The sequence below is a fragment of the Zeugodacus cucurbitae genome, chromosome 3, assembly GCF_028554725.1.
Source record: "Zeugodacus cucurbitae isolate PBARC_wt_2022May chromosome 3, idZeuCucr1.2, whole genome shotgun sequence".
NCBI classification, from domain to species: domain Eukaryota; kingdom Metazoa; phylum Arthropoda; class Insecta; order Diptera; family Tephritidae; genus Zeugodacus; species Zeugodacus cucurbitae.
The window spans coordinates 28084070-28101417 of NC_071668.1; the positions used below are offsets into that span (position 1 = coordinate 28084070).

The 17348-nt window shown below is 33.8% G+C and overlaps 1 protein-coding gene across 10 annotated transcripts in view; it reads left to right on the forward strand.

Annotated features, from left to right (window-relative positions):
- Positions 1 to 17348, forward strand: part of LOC105212871 (neural-cadherin) — a 246526-nt gene that overhangs the window by 201178 nt on the left and 28000 nt on the right. For 6 of the 10 annotated variants that reach the window (XM_054228303.1, XM_054228304.1, XM_054228307.1 and 3 more), the window contains 5 exons: positions 3764 to 3907; positions 4242 to 4357; positions 6745 to 6909; positions 11252 to 11389; positions 14931 to 16254. In XM_054228303.1, the coding sequence (XP_054084278.1) occupies positions 3764 to 3907; positions 4242 to 4357; positions 6745 to 6909; positions 11252 to 11389; positions 14931 to 16254 (1887 nt within the window). Of the gene's footprint in view, positions 1 to 3763; positions 3908 to 4241; positions 4358 to 6744; positions 6910 to 8249; positions 8409 to 11251; positions 11390 to 14930; positions 16255 to 17348 lie in introns of all 10 variants that reach the window. The other 4 variants (XM_054228308.1, XM_054228309.1, XM_054228310.1 and 1 more) reach the window with 1 other exon arrangement.

Here is a 17348-nt window from a genome sequence, read left to right on the forward strand (position 1 = left end):
GACACTGTTCAAGGAGCAAATCGAGCTGCATACTACGAGAAGGGCAAACAATTCAAGCAATCCGTTTATCTAATTGCCACAACAGGACTCAATGCAAATATAATTCAAATTAAAACATAATCACAAGACCACAGACAAACACACTCACATACTTTCCGTGCGCTTACGATTGCACATCCGAGTGTACGGTACAAAGCGCATACAACAAAGCATAAGCACACAATGCCTAAAACACAGGCAAACACACACAAATATCTATGTGCATACCGAAAGCTGTAATCCCTTCAAATTTACATAAGGCCTTTTGTGTCAACGCTGTTATAAGTGGATTTGCATAAATTAGTCCTAGTAAGGGATTAACTTACTTTGCGACGACACTGGACCACTTTAAAGAAAATTGCAATTTAAGGAAGTATTGCTACGTGAATTCCTTTTAACTTTAAATTATCGAAATTTCAAATAAGTTTATTAGAAAATCTTGCATTTTGACGAAATTATTCCAAGTGCCAGTTACTAATAACTGTACAACTCTGTTGTAAGCACCATTTAATTATGGAAACCAAAATACTATACATTTCATTGAACTGTGATGTGGTGTGAAATTTTTTAGTAAGTAGCCTCTATGCAACCGCATAACAATATTGGATTCATGCATGACAACTGGTATTCTTGATGTATTGTGTATTACTACCATCCCTGGTTAAAGTATACTTATCTACATAAATGCCAAATTCATACAACTAGTTTTCAACAATATTTTAAGAGTTGCAGATTTGACAGTGTTCGAGATCGATAACTATATGTGAGTTGCCTTACGTAATAGCAATGTTACTGTAAACTTACAATAACTGATCTATATGATTACAGTATAAATATAAAGTCACAACCGCACCATATACGTAGGTATATGCAAGACCGCAAATATTTGTGCTTTCACTTGTGTACAATACAAATTGTAAACTATTTAAGTCTTAAGTACAATTTACTTAAGGCAAAACTAAGAGAAAAACAAACTACGCAAAACAATACTATCAGCATTAACAAATACATTTGCGCAATGACAACCGACTTTGGTATTCATTCGCTGTGTTATGTAGGTATATAAGCGTGTAAGTGTAGTACATTTCGTATTTCCTTACATTAAAGCTTTACTTACTCGTACCACAATACAACGCACTGGCCACTTGATGTCTGTTTGCTTTCCTTAATGGTGCAACAATTGCCGCATTCGGCCACTTAAACTTTAAATTTACCATGCACACTTGCAACTACGCCAACACCGTGTTGCTTGTCTGCTGCAGTGCCTGATGATGTTTTAATAATTCCGAAAATAATAAACAAGTCAAAAGCACAGAAATTTATTCCAGTTTGTTGTTGTTGTAAATATGAAATATACCCCAGGCGCAGCTATCCGTTAGGTGGCAGCAAATCGAGGTGCCCATGTACTGGGTTGCACAGTATAGTTCCACTGGGCGGTTATCTGAAACAAACCAATCACGACAATACGGAGAATATATCGCAGAGCTCATAATTCACATACTTGCTTTGCATGCTTGCCAGCCTGCTGCCAGTCTGGTTGCATGTTGGTTTGTGACAACTGTCATTTGCAAGTTGCAGCTATGTAAGTAAACTCTTTTACACTCAAGTATATGTAAACCGCTTGGGTAGATAGCCTGTATCAAACAAGATATCTCAAATACATCTATGTATATGATACATCCATACCATTGATACATACATATATGTATGTATTTACAAAAAATAAAAATTATGATTTCTTTAGAACTTCTTAACATTATTCGTATATCAAATACCTTTACTATTATGAAAACACTAATTAACTATTTCAATCACGAAAGTAGCGTTTAATCCAATTTGTACTTTCAATTCGTATATCAAATACCTTTACTATTATGAAAACACTAATTAACTATTTCAATCACGAAAGTAGCGTTTAATCCAATTTGTACGATAGTCGAAAATAAACAAAACTGGATTCCTAATTATAATATAGTTTACACAACCTTTAAGACCACAAATTTTGTTTTTAAAAATGATCTTCAGGCTTATAATACAATTAAATAAATCATGGACACGTCAAACATGTGACATAATTTCTTCATACTTCATTATAGCATATAGCTGTGATATTAACAATAAGAATGACACAGCAGCCTTTCATGTTGATCAGATTTTATATTTTGTAGTGGAAGTGGCACCGTTCGCTTTAAATGACCTTTAGTATCTCAGCAACTACTCGACCGATTTAAATAAAATTTGGTTCACAATATTTTCTGTAAATTCGTATGTTACAGTTTTAAAATCGTAGTCCAAATATTACAACTACACCTGTTTTCTTTGAATGAAAACAAAACATGGCACTATATGTATGTATGACTACATTCTTCTATACGAGTACATTCATAAAAGCAAAACCCTGTTGATTTTTTAAAAAAAATAAAATTTCATTTTATATTGTTAAATCTCCTGGTTTATATTATATATGTTTATGTTAACACTGAATTTATGCAAACAGGTTGGCCGACATTGTACATTTGTATACATTTTATTAATCTCACGTTTTATTATGCTCAGTAATATGCAATCTACAGTAAAAGTAAAGGAATCGTTTGCTTTGATTTGAGATAAATTTTGGTTTATAGAAAGTTAGGTAAGCAGCAAAAGGAAACAATAACTATAATATGTACAAATTTTATATTCTTAAAGCAGAGAATTGCAAAATGTTTTTTAATAAAAGAATAAATACAAAATTTTTTGGGAATATGATATTTATTTTTTAAGTCGAAAAGCTACACATGACTTACTACTATGTGGTAGTAATTTTAACAAATAATCTGCTTATTGTGTTGCTTCTAAGCAATGTTATGTATACAAAGTCAAAGATATTATATGCCACAAAATTCTGCTGATTTCATTTCTTTATAAATTTCTTTATAGCCAGGCAAATTATTTGCATTTAGTATAGAGTTGAAGTGGTTTCCCACTTGAGCACTCGTACGTGTACTAAATGGATTTATTATTCTTTTATTTAATATGTGTGACAACTCAGACATAAACGCACTGGCAAAAATTCATATACTACAAAGGTTAATAAAATATACAAATGGAGCGCTCAGTTTCATTCTCATTCGCAATGCATGGCACATACTCGTATTATGATAATGCCTGTTCATACGATAGAACAGTTTGTAAATTAGTGCCAAAAGTGAGTAAAAGACAACTTTGTTGTGTCACATTGTTTTGCTCGTAATCGTGCAGGCTGTTTATGTGAATTACGTGATAATTTCATTATTTTAGGCGCTTCGCCTTACCTACTTGTAATACTAATACTACCGCATGTTTCACGTTATTTCCGTTTGTATTCTGGATTATTTGTTTGATTAAAATGGTTAGAGTACAGCAACAATGAAAGTTATTTACAGTTAGTTTCGTAAGGCTATTTTGAGCTGAGTCTATAGATAAATCGCGATATAATATGTGAGAAAGAGATACGTATAATTTATCGATGTACGGATGATTGAACTTTGTTGCAGCTGCCGTAAACAAATTATCAGCAATGAAGTAAACATTTACATAATTATTTCATTTTCCTAATAAGTTTAATTATAAACCATAAATATTGCCACGGACAGTCAAGTATTCATATGCCGCACGCATGTAAACACATTTGTACATATGTATAATTTATGATTGTCCGAACACCATTTAACCTTTCATTTATATTTTGTATTTCTGCTAACAGTGACCAAATTTATACGCATTGGCATCGCCGATAAGAACGACAACCCGCCCTACTTCGACAAGTCGCTCTACGAAGCGGAAGTGGATGAAAACGAAGATATACAACACACAGTGCTGACCGTTACAGCCAAAGATCACGACGAATGTAAGTACAAACCCACTCAAGTGACTACATATACTACTTATATTATATTTGTTGTACAATAACAAACTTTAAAAGAGAATTGTCTATAAAATGTATTTTGTCTTTTTTTCTCCTTCTTTGTACGCATTGTACTGTTTGGTCTTCGTTTCTGATTCGCACGAATAACGCAACAAAATTACGGAATGGCACTCACATTGTACTTGAAATACAATTTCGTTGTTATATGATGACGTCATATGTATAAAATGTCTCAAATGAAATTAAAAATGTCAACATCGCCACTTTTGTTATTACATCTGTTACTGATGGTCATTGGCCTTTGAAATACGTACAGCTTCGCGTATACGTTACGAAATTACGAGTGGCAACATTGGTGGCGCTTTCGCTGTGAAAAATATGACTGGTGCCATTTATGTGGCTGGCGCTTTGGACTACGAAACTCGACGAAGGGTAAGCTGATAGTTTTCTTTTCTTTAATTTTCAAATTTTATAATTCTTAAAAAAAAATATATAAATTTAAATTATGTAAACCTAGACTATCTAGTGATTTTTTATTAGCAATAAAAGAGCTTTGCTATCATTATGGTCAACTTTTTAGTACAGAAAAGTGTTAGTATTATCAAAGACATTGAATGTCAAACAGACTGGATATCACAGTAAAATATAAACAAAATTGCAAAAAATTGTAGACCTCCCAGCAAAATCAATGAATTTACTAAAAAACAACAAAAATATATTTAAAACCATCATCACTGAAAAGCTGTTTGCTTTAAAAAGCATTACCAGCAGGTGTTTTGTGCAAATTTCACAAAATATTGAGCCGTTCTTTACTTTGAAATATCAACAATAAAGAGAGGTAGGTTTGTGCACACATTGCCAATTCGAAACTTTTGATTGCTTTCTAAAGGAACTTTCACAATTAACAGGTTTAAACAACTATATGCACTATAAATCGTTAAAATATAACGGCATATAAGTTTGCAACTAGAAGTAACTTTTTAAATACAATTGTGCTAAAACTTGTGTTTTTTAAAATAATTCAATATTTCATATAGAACTGCAACTGAAACCTGAAAAGCTGTGCAACAGAAACAAATATTTCTAGGAATTCTCACAAGACTTAAATTAAATTTTCAAAGCGAAATATGCAGCTGTCACACCTACATACATAACACTTTCATGTGTACACTTACAGTTAGATATGTGTTGATATATGTGCAGATGTATGTGACACATGATGGTTGTAACCGTTTGGCAATTCATTTATTTCGATATGCATTGGTGTTTACCTATTCATTACATATGCCAGTTGATTGGGACAAGTTTCCTAGACCCCTGCGATAATTGAATGGCCGTACCATATGCCATATGAATTCTAGTTTCATACAAACCTTGCAGTGAAAAACAGTGATAAAGTACTTTAGAACTAGTATGAAATAAAATATCAACTATTCCTTCAATTGTCTTCTTTTCAAAATCAGAAATTTTCAAATTTCAAACATAGATTGGATGCAAACTAGTCCATAGCAATACATTTCTAAATAATTCAGTCTATATTATTGGATGAATTTTTAAGTTTGATTTATTTTGAATTACTCCTTTTTATACTGATTTGGCAACATAATAATGTCCCTTTTCTGAACCAACTTTCCAAGAAACCCTGTATCACCTCTAGTATCATGCTGTTCCGGCTACTTTGTGGCAATTCAGGTTGTGATCTAGTATCTTTCCTTCCACGTTCAATATTTCTCTGCTGGGAAATTACTAGTTTGCCCAATATATCGCATGGAAATTGGAAAAACGTGACCACCTTAAACAAAAAGGCACATAAACAATTCTAGCAAAAGCGTGACATTTTTTTTCACATACATCTCCTCGTCAACCATATTCAAAGAGAAATCATACCACCACGTATGTACAAACTAATAAAATGTCACTTTTTGGCAGTGCCAACGAATTCAATAGAGCACATGCCATTTCGGCCACCAGCACCAGTTCAAGTACATTTCATTTATTTACTTATTTATGTCTGCGTAAATATTTGCGACGAATTTCTTTCTGCAGTACGTTTCGATTGTTTCTCAGCATACATGTGTTATTTGAAATTTGACTATGTTATTGCAGCATTTGAAAGTGTATATCTGCATAGAGTCATTATTGCAATTCCATTCATAGCTGGTGCTATTTTATGCACGCTGCAGGCGAGGACAAAAATTTAGTGGCATACAGTGGAAGAATATAGCTGAAATGCAAATAAATTTGATTAAAACTTATATTTGTATACACTAAATAGTATATATTCGCGAATATTTATTAATACTAGTTTGGTCAAATTTAATTATATTTAATCTATTGTGTATTCGATTAATTATGAGAGAAAAATTGAAGCTGGAAATATGTTTAAACCATTCTCTCAGCAGTGTTTTTTTAGATTCATCTCCAATCCTAAGTTCAATGTTCAAATTCAATATTCTCATTTATTTCCGACAAACGATTTACATTCATAGTTTCTGAGCATAAGAGTCTCAGACCCCACGAATTGCAACGAATGCGGGTTGTTAATTCAAATATCGGTTATAAATATTGGTAAATTTAAAAATACACAATTTCCATTTGTTAAAACATTTTATGAATATAATTGTTTATAATTACAGTCCATATTTAATATATAAGAAACTTAAGTCCCTAAGTGTTATCATAATATTATAAAAAAATTGTTAGAATTGATTGCGACTATCGCATCCACTGCATACTGCGACATAAAACAATGTAAAACTTTTTCCTCCAATTTTTCTTACTCCAATAATGCGTCCCTCCTAACTAACTAACACCAATAGTATGAGCTGCGTTTAGCCGCTTCCGATAACTTGAAGGAAAACTATACGACCGTCATAATTCATGTTAAGGATGTCAACGATAATCCACCAGTTTTCGAACGCCCCACCTATCGCACGCAAATCACCGAAGAGGATGACCGCAATTTGCCGAAACGTGTGCTTCAGGTTATTGGCCATATACCCATAATATAATCGCACACACTTGCACAGACATTTTAAATGTGTAACTTAGTAGCAAGTAGAAGTCAATATCTAAGTGGCATTTTCCTTTTTTCGTAATTTGAGCAAAGCTAGAGAGCGCTTTCGTGCTTATCGTGTTACCACCATTTTAGCTGTTGTTGTTTTCGTTATGACTCCGTTTAGCATTGTTACAATTTTTGATAACTGTGATTTTTTCGTTTTGCTTCACTTTTGTGCACGCTTGACATAGTTCTCCTTACAATAATGTTTTTGTTCCAAAAAAATATTTGCTTTCGAATTGCATATATTGTATTATTGTACCTTTTAATATTAAAAAAAAAATATTGTTATGACTTTTTGCATGATTTATCGTTAAGTATTTCTTAAAGTATAAAAGCATTCATATATTGACGCAAAACTTTATTTTAGTAGAGCTTTATGACTTTTAAAAATTAGTTTTTAAATATTTTATAGCTATTATATTTACCATAATAGCTATACAGCGCACGCTCGAAAACATGAACGCTCTAAAACGTGAACATCGTTTTTTGTGCATTGACTATTTAAAATAAAAAAAAAACTGCTTACTTTAGAGATGCCCAAAATTGAAAAATCTATTTATGGTTTGTCTATCCGTGTGGAAAATAATGACTGGAAGTATAGTGCTTGAATACGTTTCCGAGCGTGCGCTGTATATATATTTTCATATTTTGTATTCCACAATGATATTTTTAACTTACCTAAGCTTTGTATAAAAGAAAGAACAAAGTTTTTATGCATTAAGATACATTTAATAAATAAATAAACACTGAAATACTATAATTAACTGCGATAGCGAATCGAACAAACAACTGGTATATTTGCGTTACACTGAATGGTATAATAATAGAGAGAGCGAGAGCAGCAAGAGTTTAGGCAAATTGTATTGAGTATATGCATACGTGCTCTCTCTCTTTCAAATACATGCTCTTTGACAAAAAATGCAGAAATAGAACAAGCAGTTACCACAAATGTTCCTACAATCCTGAAACCATGTTGTACAAAAATGCGTTCCAATGAAGTATTACTCGATTTGGTTGAGTAACAAAGTTGAATACATATTGTGCAGAAAATGTCCATTTAAATGTACATATATTTTAGTTTATTAAATGCGACTAAAATTAATAAATCATTCAAGTCATGAACATCAATCGTCGAACATCATTTGAGCCATATTTTTTAGATTGACAAAATTTTTATCGCATTTTTTTACCCTTTCACATTTTACACACATTTATTATTTTGCATTTTCCGTTGCTCTTGTTTTTATTTTCACGATGTTAAAGTACGATTTAAAATTGGTTGCCTCCGATAGTTTAAATGAGAATTCCACAACAATCGTGATTTATGTGCGCGACGTCAATGATCTGCCACCGGTTTTTCCACAAACTTTATATGAGCGCACGCTGGACGAGGAGCTGGATGCGCCGTTCACCATTATGCAGGTCGCTATTTTTTAGAAAACAAAAAATATGTTTAATTAAATTAGTTAATAACTGTCACATAACCAATTTATTTAATTATTTAGTTTTGTATTTTTTATTTATTTATTTATATATATTTAATTTTTATTTGTTCACTGTCAACCAACGGAATGTATATATTGTAGTATTTTTTTATAAACTCAATTGGTTGTAAAAGTTTAAGTGTCGGGTTCAACCTAACAAACACATTTGTATATACATATGAAGTAATCTGGTAATACTGAGCATAATGTGTAATGTAATTACATTAAATCAATGTATAATTAATTCAACAATTTGAACTAGTGTGAAATTGGTATTTTCATAAAATAGCTAACATTAATATAATTGTAGTGTGGTTTTCATGTTTCGAATTTCATACCTTAAATTCCAATTACAGACTGTTCATACTTCATCTACCACTACAAACTAATTAACGAAATATAAATACATATTTAGTATCCAAATGATATGCACTAATTAATGGTTGTGGATTTATTGAGTTCCAAAGCAAAAATTAGTTTACTACTATTTTATTTAATTATAATTGAATGAAGTATAATAAAGTGTCTTTCGCATATACATACATATATAATTCAGACGTTAACCACGAACGAGCTAATGAAGTTTTAATTTTTGCTCTTTTGTAAATTAATTCAACAAAAGCCATATATTACACGTACATACATTAAAGGTCATTGATTTATACGCATAAGTATGTAATATATGATCTGTCAAGTGCTAATACAATGAGAGCGTGTTGTGTTCAGAATACATACAAATGTATACTCTATATTGTGTATAAGTGAACAAAATTCAAGTTAAAATTTAATTAAATATTTTCAAAGTTTATCACACAAGTAACAGGAAAGCAGAAATTGCATATCTACTAGCCCATTTTCTTTAGGTCTGAGTATAGAAGAATGTCACTGGGCACTAGATCAGAAGAAAACCGTGAAAACGGGAGAAATTCGAGCATATGTACATATATTCACGCGGCACAGTCCAATCGGTTACGTGTCGCCTAGACTCTGGAAGGTAATCATGTTTCTACTTAAAAGTTATATTTTTTGGGTTGGCGTCCATTGGCATTTTCCAGAGGTTTTTCATGTCCGAATATTCAAAATCGTTATTATGCAACAAGTTCCTTTGATATGTTTAGGATGTTTTCATCCGAACCGACGGTATTCGGACTGGTATAAATATTAGTTCTACAACTTTACTTTCGCCGTTTTTTTTGTAAATTTAAGGCTTTATTGTATAAAAACGGTTACAAGGATGTTATTCAAAATATTGGCCGTCGCTAGCTACGAAACAACTCCTCATCTTTCGAGTCGATCCAAGTATCAATGCAATTTTCGGCTTCTTCATAAGAACTGAAGTGCTCTTTAGCTAGACCGTGTGCCATCGATCGGAACAAGTGGTAGTCAGATGGAGCAGTCTCCCATTTTAGCGTCTCCAAATATTTTTTTACCACCTTTGCAACGTGAGGCCGAGCATTGTCATGCTGGAGAATGACTTTATCGTGTCAAGCAAAATTAGCCGCAAATGTCGAGATTTCGGCTCAGAAAGTGACATTTTCAGTTGAGAATAAGTTTGGGATGCAAACAGATCTCTACAAATATTTTGTTGTGTTAATGTTGACACAAATGTCCAAGATCGATATAAAACGATTTAATCGATTTATTCGACCAGTGTTTGAACCTAGAGACATCTATTAGAAAATGCACTTAGTAATCGAAATAGCAATCATCAAACTACGTTTTTGTATTAGAAGTATTTTTTCACTACAAAATTGTGTTTCATAGATACTGTAGCATATATATGGTCTAACTACAAGAATTCTTTTTAGCGGCACCCCCTAAGAAATATATATTGAAAGGCTGGTTTATAGAGCAATTACATTAAGATTATTGTTGAATTATTAGTTAATATAATAGCATAATTTCTAATTATATTATGAAGAGCATGTACATATATATATATACATATGTATCTGTACATTTTGAAAAGTCCAAGTCCAGACATGTGTATATGTCTTACTTTTATTTTATTTTGCAATAATTTTTTTTAATTCAATAAACTGTAATACACTAAAAATATTGTAAGAGTAAACAAAAAGAAATTGGTTAGATTACATTTTTTATTCAAGAAACCATAATACATATTGTGAAAGAAAGATTTTAGAAGACGGTTTATGTAACTGCGCGTTTGCTGTAATTTGGGAAATATATTCAAGTATAAATTTTATAAAACGAAATTGCATAAAAATAACTATGTTTATAACGAAAAATATGCACATCTGCACAATTGCAATTTTCTCAATTTAGAAATAATACAATATTCAATAACTGAAATTCACATGAATAGTGCAAATAGAAAAATTCGCCTGAAGATGAATGGAATTATTGTAAAATATGTTTAAATATTTTATTGTGAATTATATGTATGTAGGTATTCAAATAAATATTTTATTTGGCCAATAGCTCATCTAAGGCACATTGGCATATAAATAACAAACTAGCATGTGCTAACAAAATTTTTGTATTCAAAAAAATTAGTTTAATATTTCTTTTCGTAGAATGCTTAATTCGTTAGTATTTGCAATACTATAACTTTAGTTGCATGTGTCATGCTTGAACTATTTATTATTGAACTTAACAAACGTTTGAGGGAAAATATATTATTTTCCCCAACACACTATTACATTACATACAAAGTAATTTCATACGTTTTTCATTCGATATTAATAAAAAATATTTGCCTTTTTTGCTTATACTGCCTGAAACTGCATTGGATCGCTTTTGTTATTGGCTGCATAACAGGTCACCGCCACCGATGGAGATAAGGATCGTCCTCAGAATATTGTTTACTTTTTGACAGGTCAAGGTATCGATCCGGATAATCCTGCCAATAGTAAATTCGATATAAACCGCACCACGGGAGAAATATTCGTGCTTAAGGTGAGTGATTGAAATTTTAATTAATCTGCATTCATGGTCGTTAGCTTATGGTATATACATATCACAGATAATTACAAAAAAAAATTAACAGTGCTGTCGAGCTGGGGTGAAAGTGAGTGATTGATTCATACCCGCATTTTATATTGAATTCAAATTTGTTTAATGCTGATATACTTTTTAGGAGTGAAAACTCAAATTGTCGTTAAATTGATAGCTAGAGATGATATAGAAAATAAAAATAATTAAAAAAAAATTGACAACTATCTTTAGTAGTTGTGTTATTTATTAATGTATGTACTTACATAATTTTTAAAACAACGTATTAACTCTGTATATACTAGGGAAATAAGATTTAACGAAACCTTAATTTATTGAAATTTTTCAATATTATTTTATTTTTATCGAAGATCAAATGAAAATCGTTTCCAAGTAAATACTTTAAAGTATTTTTTCGTGAAGCCAATGTGTTATATTTAACAATTTCCTTTTCGACTTCATCCAGTAACATACTTCACTGAATTTTCTTGTAATCCGAACTCTTCTGAATGTATACGAGTATTCTGCGAAAATACACGATGCTTTATTTTCAACTCTACCATGCCGTGCTGCGATTGATTGATTCATGATTGCAATTGCAAGAGATGAGCTGGCATGATTACGAAGGGCTGCAGCATTGTGCTTGCCCACTGTTTAAAATAAGTGAAAATCTCATTAAAAGCAAGATTAAGTGCGCACAAAAGTAGACTACGAATTCGTTGTTGGCAAGGCAAGCGCTTTAAATGAATGCAATGCATACAATCGTAATAAGAAGCATTTACAGTTGCAGAAGACAGGTAAGGCAGAGATAACAACCGAAAGAGTGCGGTAAGCAAGCCACAGCAGATGATTGCCTGATTATCCAGAGCTATAAAAGCCTACAATGCATTCAACGCAATTGCGCAAGGGTAAATGGTAGGGTGAAAAAGTGAAATGCACTAGAGTTTGTTTATACATACACGGTATGTACATACATATATATGAATCATTATGCGCTGCTTAATTGAGAAAGTGAAATACGCAGAAGATGCATGTGCATTCGCATATGCGTATGTAGGTCGTTGTAAAATATGTTTATGTAGGCCGCAATACACGGGATTCACGTGTGAAAAGCAGCAATAAATTACAGTTATAAATGGAGGAGAAATAATTAAAAGAAAACCTTTAATTTCAGCAATCCGCAGTAAACGCGCGCAAAGCCAGAACTTCTTATCTGTAAGTCGTCCAATGCCAACTTTCGCAGCTTTCTGTATTTCAAGTGAACGACGAAAATAAACCACCAACATTAAAGACAAACACAATTATTATTATTGCAAGCACTCAACCGCCTACAAAGGCTTACCAACACACACGAATTCTGGTTGTATCAAATTCCGGTATGAACTTTACGAAAATTTTCATAAATTCACATCGCTGCGCCATTGAAACTGCACTCAACATTTATGGGCGTAGTTAAGCTTGTGCTAAACACCGCATAGCGAATTTCGCCGGTATCTAATAAATTCATGCAACCACCAGTGCTAGCCGCAAACTCTTTAATGCACACTTCCTCTAAGTCTAACTGCAATTTCTGGCACTTCACCTGCCACAGCTGCAGTGGCGCTATTGTCAATGGCTTCGTAGAGATTGTGGTCGACAAATTTATGCGTTCCAAGCGTTGCTCCGATATGCTGCTGTGCTTTGTCTCGCGTGTATCCATTTTTGTACATGTGTCGCACACCCAAAAGTTTGCATTAAATTCAACTCAGCAGTCAAGGCAACGAACCGGGATCTCTTAAGATTCATGTTGTAGTAAGCACCCGAAATTCATCAAATGGTAGCGGGTTCAGTGTTTTTTTCTATTTTCAGCATATCTGTGAAACGAAAAACAGAAACTAAAATGAAATACCGACTGCACCTCCTCAGCTAAATTTGGCTTTTGAGTTATGAGAGTAATGTGCTGATAAACATGCTCGTGTGGCATGTGTGTATGTCAGGATGTAGTGCAAATACATGTTTGACGGAGATTTGTCAAGTAAATTATCACGTCAACTACAGTCAACGAAGCGATAATCCTTTATGTTGTACCTACATACATAACTATATCCCTGTCCGAATTACTCTCCCCTACACGACCATTCAGTGATGCATCACTACTGTTCACTGTCACTTATATAAAGGGTGATTTTTTAAGAGCTTGATAACTTTTAAAAAAAAAAAAACGCATAAAATTTGCAAAATCTCATCGGTTCTTTATTTGAAACGTTAGATTGGTTCATGACATTTACTTTTTGAAGATAATTTCATTTAAATGTTGACCGCGGCTGCGTCTTAGGTGGTCCATTCGGAAAGTCCAATTTTGGGCAACTTTTTCGAGCATTTCGGCCGGAATAGCCCGAATTTCTTCGGAAATGTTGTCTTCCAAAGCTGGAATAGTTGCTGGCTTATTTCTGTAGACTTTAGACTTGACGTAGCCCCACAAAAAATAGTCTAAAGGCGTTAAATCGCATGATCTTGGTGGCCAACTTACGGGTCCATTTCTTGAGATGAATTGTTCTCCGAAGTTTTCCCTCAAAATGGCCATAGAATCGCGAGCTGTGTGGCATGTAGCGCCATCTTGTTGAAACCATATGTCAACCAAGTTCAGTTCTTCCATTTTTGGCAACAAAAAGTTTGTTAGCATCGAACGATAGCGATCGCCATTCACCGTAACGTTGCGTCCAACAGCATCTTTGAAAAAATACGGTCCAATGATTCCACCAGCGTACAAACCACACCAAACAGTGCATTTTTCGGGATGCATGGGCAGTTCTTGAACGGCTTCTGGTTGCTCTTCACCCCAAATGCGGCAATTTTGCTTATTTACGTAGCCATTCAACCAGAAATGAGCCTCATCGCTGAACAAAATTTGTCGATAAAAAAGCGGATTTCACATTTCGAACCGAACACTGATTTTGGTAATAAAATTCAATGATTTGCAAGCGTTGCTCGTTAGTAAGTCTATTCATGATGAAATGTCAAAGCATACTGAGCATCTTTCTCTTTGACACCATGTCTGAAATCCCACGTGATCTGTCAAATACTAATGCATGAAAATCCTAACCTCAAAAAAATCACCCGTTACTTATTTAAGTACAAGGGCACTCTGAAGACAAAGCGTTAAGATCTTGCTATGCGGGTTACTCAAACAACAACATACATGATAATAGGTTTAATAATATGTAGAGCTCATGCAGGTAAATGGGTTAGTGTCGTGCTCATTCTGTTTATAAGTATTTAGAAGCGTTACTGGTGATATGACAGCCATAAACAGTGGAGATAGTATAAGATTCAACTACGTACCCACTTTAAGTGATTTAAGCTAGATCGAGAGCTTTGCAGACAGCTTTGAGGATATACACACCTATGTATAATATGAGTTTGTCAAAAGAATACTTACTTCCACTGTTAAAGGACCACCATATACATTCCCGAAATGCCTACATAGAGAACTCAAAATTTTCTTTACTTCTATTTTCCCCTGCAGCCGCTGGATCGTGATCAACCGAATGGCCGTCCACAATGGCGTTTCACAGTTTTCGCACAAGACGAAGGTGGTGAAGGCCTCGTCGGTTATGCTGATGTCCAAGTGAATTTGAAAGATATTAACGATAATGCGCCGATATTCCCACAAGGCGTATACTTTGGCAATGTCACAGAGAACGGTACTGCCGGTATGGTGGTGATGACAATGACAGCTGTCGACTACGATGATCCAAATGAGGGATCCAATGCAAAGCTTGTGTATTCCATTGAGAAGAATGTAATTGAGGAGGAAACGGGTTCGCCGATCTTTGAAATTGAACCTGATACTGGTGTTATAAAAACGGCAGTCTGTTGTTTGGATCGTGAGCGCACACCGGATTATTCAATACAAGTTGTCGCCATGGATGGCGGAGGGTTAAAGGGCACGGGGACGGCTTCCATACGTGTGAAAGATATTAACGATATGCCGCCGCAGTTTACGAAAGACGAGTGGTTTACGGAGGTGGACGAAACGGATGGCACAACGTTGCCCGAGATGCCTATACTCACGGTGACAGTGCACGATGAGGATGAAACGAATAAGTTTCAGTACAAAGTGATCGACAACAGCGGTTATGGCGCTGATAAGTTCACAATGGTGCGCAATAACGATGGCACAGGTTCACTGAAAATTGTGCAGCCACTAGATTATGAAGATCAGTTGCAAAGCAATGGTTTTCGCTTTCGCATACAAGTCAACGACAAGGGTGAGGACAATGACAACGATAAATACCATGTGGCCTACTCATGGGTTGTGGTAAAACTGCGTGATATTAACGACAACAAACCGCACTTCGAACGCGCCAATGTAGAAGTATCCGTATTTGAAGACACGAAGGTTGGTACAGAACTAGAAAAGTTCAAGGCTACAGATCCCGATCAAGGCGGTAAGAGCAAAGTTTCCTATTCGATTGATCGTTCTTCGGATCGGCAGCGACAATTCGCTATTAATCAAAATGGCTCGGTGACAATACAACGTTCATTGGATCGCGAAGTTGTACCAAGACATCAAGTGAAAATATTGGCAATCGATGATGGTTCACCACCGAAAACTGCAACTGCCACACTGACTGTAATTGTTCAGGATATCAACGATAACGCGCCGAAATTCTTAAAGGATTATCGGCCTGTGCTGCCAGAGCATGTGCCACCAAGGAAGGTCGTTGAAATATTGGCTACAGACGATGATGATCGTTCAAAGAGCAATGGTCCGCCATTCCAATTCAGACTAGATCCCAGTGCTGATGACATAATACGTGCGTCTTTCAAGGTGGAACAAGATCAGAGTAAGTAAAATGTAACATTTTCAGCAGAATTATTAAAACACTGTAAAATTTAAGCATAATAGCAAAAATCCCTTGTCCGTACTTCGAGTATGCAACAAATTAAATGTTCAATAATCTACATTAATCATCAAACCTCAGTTGATGCATGTAATTATCTTTTTTCGAGAAAATTTCACTCTTTCGAATTTCATGAGAAAGAAGAAACCAAATCTAATTATCATCTCTCCTTGCCTACTACTATGAATTTTCAAAAAAGTAGAAGATGCACAAGAATTCCCAGAAAATTCAGTCAAACATAAACAAACAATGGTGTTAAATTCAACATTACATTGCATTTATGTGTTCGCAATTCTGTAGTTAATGATGAGAATTTATGAGCGTACCTTGAATGGAAACACTCGTACAATGCATACTCTTTTTTTGATTTTTCATTCAATCGCAAATTTATGTGTGAGGGTATAAAATACATTCAAAATCGATTATCCCACAGCCTGTGTCTTTTTGAGTGTACAAGTGTAGGTTTTCATGTATTTAGTTTGAAGAAAGTGTGAGCTAAAAAATTTTGAGGTATCCCAAAACATCACTTATTCCATAAAATGTAATTTTTCACCAATGACATCTTTTTTGTTCCACTTGCAGCTAAATTCCAGTTCTGCTATAGAGTTGTGTTCATTTTCAGTAATGTAAAACACATTTTAGATTCAAATGTAGTTACAACACCAAATATATTGTAGAACCGGTAACACGAAAGAGTGAACAATAAATTGTTTGCAATGTACCAAAAATGTTTCAGTTACTCGCACATAGTCACACCATATTTAAAATAAATACAACATAGCTCCCAGCAAGCCTTTAAAAATATAATAATAATATACAAATTAGTTTGATTAGCTAAGCCTAAATTAGAATCGACTCAATTTAAATCAAAACATTAGAGATCAAATATGACCTTATGGAACACTAAGAACAATTATTAACTTTTGGACCACTGAGATCAATTATGAACTTCTGGAACACCTGAGAATCTGAGTGAATTTTCTTGAATATCTCCAAAGTCGCAATTATTTTGAACGATCAACAAATTTATGATTTCT